General features: G+C 60.0%; 1 protein-coding gene across 1 annotated transcript; it reads right to left on the bottom strand.

The window, feature by feature from the left end:
• Nucleotides 1–3: 3 nt before the first annotated feature.
• On the bottom strand, nt 4–4,324 carry LOC104548111 (epsin-3-like; the record flags this gene model as incomplete). The annotated part of the gene is given in 8 exon segments (XM_010194035.1): nt 4–46; nt 836–1,147; nt 1,381–1,465; nt 1,577–1,684; nt 1,972–2,052; nt 3,465–3,583; nt 3,773–3,901; nt 3,904–4,324. Coding segments are annotated over 8 exon segments (1,298 nt in total), but the record flags the coding sequence as incomplete, so codon positions are not given.
• Between the last annotated feature and the right edge of the window lie 1,215 nt (nt 4,325–5,539).

Here is a 5,539-nt window from a genome sequence, read left to right as displayed (position 1 = left end):
GGCTCTGGTGGCTTTGCAAACAGGTCAAAAGCGTCCCCCCCTGGAGCTGGGGGGAAGAGGTGAGACTCAAGGAGGGGAGCAAGCGGGAAGGTGAGAGGCGGGAGATGGACGGGCAGGATGGCAGGGGCGGCTGCCTGCAAGGAGACAGAGAAGAGGGCGTGCGGTGCGAGGTCACGGGGCTGGGGGCCGGGAACGTGCACTGGCCGGGGAGGCTAAGATAAGCCAGACCATTTGGGGTCATTGCAGGCCAATGCAGCCCCCACACTGCTCGCAGCCATCACCTTCCCAGTGGGGACAGGCACAGGGGACAGGTCTTGAGGCCCCCAGGCCGGGTTCTGCTCCCCTCCCCAGGGACCAAAACTGAGGGCAGCGCAGGCAGGACCCCCGCAGAGCTGGAGGAAGCACCAAGGAAGAACTGAGTGGCCCTGAGCTCCAAAACACAGCCTGCTTCTACAACCGCTTCCCCATCTGCAATGTGACACCTGTGACCAGCAACCACCCCATCCCGGCAGGGCACTGGTTTGGGAGGAATAAACAAATGGGTATCACTGGGGGGCACACACTGTCACCCCGCTGCTGAAGCAGTGTGGTGGCTGCTATCCGCTCCCACGAGAGGGCTCAATTAACTGTGCTGTGTTAATTAAAGCAGCCTATTAAAGCAGAGATGAAGCCTAAAAGTTCCTTGAAGCCTTCAGGATGCTGAGGGGCATGCAGAGGTCCTGCCACAGGGCAGGAGAGTGGGGAGGAGGAGGGCTGCCTGATCAGAGGAGGGCAGCAATGGCCAATGCTGCCAGCAGTCCCAAATAAAGCCAAAACGCCTGATCGAGCCTCTTACCAGAGTTAGGAGGTTCAGCCACAGCAGTCCAAGGGTCAGCAGCTGGTGCTGAACCAGAGCCCTGAGCAGGGGGGGATGCCGTCGCCCAGGGGTCCGCAGGAGGGAAGCCAGAAGACAAGGGTGCCTTCCCCCAAGGGTCGGAGGCGGCAGCAGCAGTGGTGCTGGGGGGGAAATCCCAGGGCCCGGCGGAGGTTTGCTGGGACGAGGTGCTTGCCTGGGAGAGGGGCTCCCCGCCGGCAGTGGGGACCGGCACCCAGGGGTCAGCTGCACCAGTCCAGGCAGCGGCTGCTGGCTCCGCTTTGGGTTTCGTATCTGCAAGAAGAGGGGAAGCTGTGGCAGAGGGGAATGGTGGAGGGCATGGAGGATGTACCCAGGGGGACCTCAGCTTTCAGCAGCACTGCCTGGGCATGAAATGGACCGGGCACCGGAGGGAGGGGAAGCTAGCGGCCCTTACTGCCGAGCCTGGGGGGGCTGGGGAGGGATAGAGGCAAGGGAGAGGTTTCCGCCGTTGTCCCCAGCTCTGGTGGCCCGCAAGTTGTCCCCACCTGGCATATCCCATGGGTCAGCAGACGTGTGGCTGGAGGGCGCTGGTGCTGGCCCAAATATGTCTGCCAGCTCCAGGATAGAGGACTGCAAACAGAATAAAAAGGTGAGGGAAGCCCAGGGCAGACCTGCAGGGCCATGGGTTCACCCCAGAGCCCGAGGCTGGCTGTGCGGCCATGCAGGCCCACAGTGCTCTACCTGGCTTTTCTTCATCTTATCTTCTTCCTCTTCTTCCTCCCTGCCCTGGGCAGGCTCTGCTGTGGCTCTCTGCATCAGGGAGTTCTCCCCTTGCCAAGTCCTCACCTCCTGCAGGGACAAGGGACAGAGCCCATCAGCTCAGCATCCCTGCAGCCAGTACCTTCTCCAGGAAACACACCCAGCAGAGGAGCTGCCACCGCATTCCCGAAAAGTCCCAGCATCCGAGCAGATGGCTCCTCCAGGGCCGAGCCCACCGGGAAAGCGCTCAGCAGACAGCCCAGATTAGTAAAAGCAAAGCGGGCGCCGGAGCCAGGCAGCATTTTGGGCTCCGGTGCCTCAGAAAGAAGCCCGAGTGCAAGAAGAGAGGAGCACCCAGGGCTGCGGGGCACAGGTACCTTCTCGTGCTCCTCTTTGCTCAGCGCGAGCGCGAGCTGCAATTGCCTTTCTTCATCTGTACTGGAAATTGGAAGTGGCTTCTGCCAACAGAGGAAATTGGGTGACATTTCAGCTTGCCCTCAGCTCGCGGGACTGCTTGGAGGTCCCTGTCCTCACCACTGCTTCTCCTGCAGCCCCTCACTTGCCTGTGCAGCATCTCCATGCCCATCCTGATGGCTTTTCCTGCAGACCCCCAGCCTGGTGCCCCTACACTCGAACCAGCTCCCACTCAGGCTCCCCTGCGGCCTATCCCGTTCACCTGCATCCTTCCCCTACCCCATTCACCTGGATCTAGGCTGGGACAACCTAAATCAGGAAGCCAGCATCTCCTCCCGAAGGTTTATGGGCACTCCAATGCAGTCAGTGGAGGAGAGGGGATGGATTAGGCATCCCCTCGCCCCAGCAGCATGCTGGGGAGGAGGCCTTGTGATACCCAGTTCAGGAATCCTGCTGAGCCCCATTCTGCTGAGGAAAAAGCGCCCAGACCTGGGGCAGATTTTGGGGAGAGAGCGACCCCGTACTGCCATGGCAGCGCTGATCGCCTCCCCCAGGATGTTTGTCCAGCAGTGGGACCAGTTGGGGCTGGGAATGGGGACCCCGGCGGGAAGGGGTGTGTGCACACCTGTACGAGTGTGAGTGAGCATGCACATGTGTGCAGCCCAGATGGACTCCAACAGGCAACACCTTCAAGTTCCTACAGTGCTCATCGCAGCAATGTGTGGAAGCTATAAATACCCCAATTCCAGGACAAAAATAGGGATATAAGCTCTGCTCTGTCTCCAAAAAAGCCTCCATTGGGCAGGGAAGGCAGGCAGCAACAAGCGCCATCTCCAAAGCATGACCTCTGCCCTGGCAGGACCGAGCTGACGGTGCTTGGTGCCAGCCCTGGGGGATGCCCACCGGCCCAGGTCACCACGTCCCTGTGACTTTGTGTGCCCAGCCATATTTGTGTGCTCTGCACAGGCTGTGCCAGCCAGCGGCAACCTCAGCCAGTGTGCAAATAAGCCGTCCCTGGTGGAGAAGAAGCCGTGGCCAGCAGATAGGAGAGGGGACAGCCCAGGGGAGGTGTCACGGCTGGGGACAGCAGCTCGCTTGCTGCCTGCATCCCTGCCCAGCTCCTTCTGGTGCTGTTTTCCAGTGCTCCTTCTGGCCCAGTTTGAAAGGACCAGCTGGTGGGAGGGAGCACTCAGCCCAGTGCACAGCCCTGGGGATACTGCTGGCCCCCACCCACCACACAAATCACAGCACCGGTCAAGGCACTGCCTCCTAAAATCTTCACAGGAAGGCAAGGGAAATGGGGGAGCTTAGACCAGAAGTCCTCAGCTGAAAAGAGCAGCCAACTTTGGGGAGGTTGGGGTGAAATAATCCTTCCTTCTCCCAGAGAAATGACCCAACGTGCCCGCAGACAAAACAAGGTGCAGGGAGATGTCCAGGTGGGTAAAGCAACCCCTACCTTCTCTGCCTCCTCCCGACTCATGGCCAGTGCCAGTTGCAGCTGCAGCTCCTCCTCGCCTGTGGTCTGGGGCCTTGCTTGCTCCAGGTCGGAGGCGAACCGTGGGGACGAGGACGATGCTGGGAGATAAAAGAGGAAAAGCAGGAGGAATGACATCAGGACTGAAGTATTTTAAGGAGCGCATCAGCAGCCTCCCCCAGGCCCTCATCCCAACGTCCAAGGTACCGATAGGAGCGATGGGTACCAGGTGGGTGCAAACGCCCGCCTCCACCCCACAGTGAGCCCGAGCGAGCCCAAGTGACACTCACAGTTGAAGGAGGAGGGCGAGCCCCGTGCCCGGCCGTAGTCCTCGCCGTAGGGTGATGCACGGCGGCCGTAGGAGACCTGGTGGCTGCCGCTGCCCATGCCCTCCAGGGCCATGCGCCCTTTGGTCTGCTTTTCAGCCGCTCCTCGTCCTTCAGCAGCGCCATCACCTGCTTCACCTTCTCCCGGATGTTGATGCCCTGGTCCTTGCCATCACGGTCCACATACTGGAAGTCCTTCAGCGTCTGGATGGTGTAAAGGTTCTCACGGCACTGGTGGGTCACCTTCTCAGAGCCGGTTTTGATGAGGTAGTCCAGGAGGGTGAGGGCTTTGTAGACGTGACGCCAGTTCTTGCCGCTGTCGTTCAGCCGCCGCCAGATCATGCCCATGACCTCAGCGAAGGCCACCGTATTGAAGGTGAGATCGGCGATCTCCGACATCAGGGAGCTGGGGGGTCCCCAGGGGTCATTGGAGGTGGCCTCCCGCACCTTGATCTCCGCCTCTGAGTAGTTGTGCACGATATTTTTCACCTGCCGGCGCAGCGCTGAGGTCGTCATGGCTGCACGGTGCCAGGGACCCGCCGGCAGCAGGTAGGGACAGCAGAAAAGGGATGGGAGCTCAAGGTCTCACCAGCACCTGCAGCAGGGAACAGGGACACAGAGACCTCAGAACTGCTCCAACCACCAAAACACATCCCCAGTCCTCGGCACACTTCTCAAGGTGGAAGCACCCATCACTGGGGCATCAGGTCCACGCTGCCAGGCTGCCACTGCTCACTAACCTGGAGACACGCAGGATGCTCAAGGGGAAAAAAAACGATCTGACAGCAAACTGATACCCAGCACCACAGAGCTGCCAAGAGGCTTGGATCTGGATTCAGCAACATTTGGAGGAGATGTTCCCCTGCACTTCTGCTGCTAAAAGTAACCACCTGAAAATGGCAGCTCCCTCCTCCAGATCCCAGCTGCCTCAGCACCACCATCCTGGCAAAGCTGGTTTCAGGGCCCCCCCAGCCCTCGAGCTGGCCAGGGGCTCCCCTGTTACTCCCAGATGCACTATCTGTGGCCGTATGTGGCCTTTCTCCTCCTGGCCATTGCCCCAAGGCTCTCAGTGCCACCAAGGACGTGTCTGCAAAACCAAAACCCCTCTGTGAGTCAGAGCCTGCCACAACTTACCCGCTCTGGTAGATTTTCCCAGTAAACTCAGTAATTTTGCCTCCATGAGAGGCAAGAAGCGTGTGCTGCAAATCTGAGGTGCTAGCAGGATGGATAATGCAACCCCCACCTCTCTCCAAAAACCCCTGAGCTGCTCAACCCTTCTCTGCACCCAGACCTGGGGCCGGGGCGGCAGGGGCTGGCACAGGCAGGAGCTGCCCTGGTACTTCCCTGGCGGGCAGTGCCTGTCCTTGGGATGTGCTGCAACCAGCAGGGATGCAAAATCACGTGGGTCAGCCTGGACCCATCTTCACCTGAACCCCTCACCACTCTGTCCCCTGCCCTGCGCTAGTCCTGACCCTCACCTTCTCCCTGCACAGTGAGGAGACACCATTTCCCCTCATTTTATCAGAGGGTCAAGCAAAGCCAGGTGGAAGAGGCTGCCATGCCCTTGGTAGGGTCGCACCACAGAGTTGAGGAGCAGTGCTGCTCCCAGAGCTCCCACTCCAGGTGCAACAAAACTCACCACCAATTTTTTCCCTATCCGAGATAACACTCGGGGGCAGAGGAGTGTCTCCCCTATGCAGCAGCGCCTGCAGACAGCGATTACCGGTGTCT

Source organism: Mesitornis unicolor, unplaced genomic scaffold, assembly GCF_000695765.1.
Source record: "Mesitornis unicolor isolate BGI_N332 unplaced genomic scaffold, ASM69576v1 scaffold30621, whole genome shotgun sequence".
NCBI lineage: Eukaryota > Metazoa > Chordata > Aves > Mesitornithiformes > Mesitornithidae > Mesitornis > Mesitornis unicolor.
This window is presented reverse-complemented; position numbering and strand designations above follow the sequence as displayed.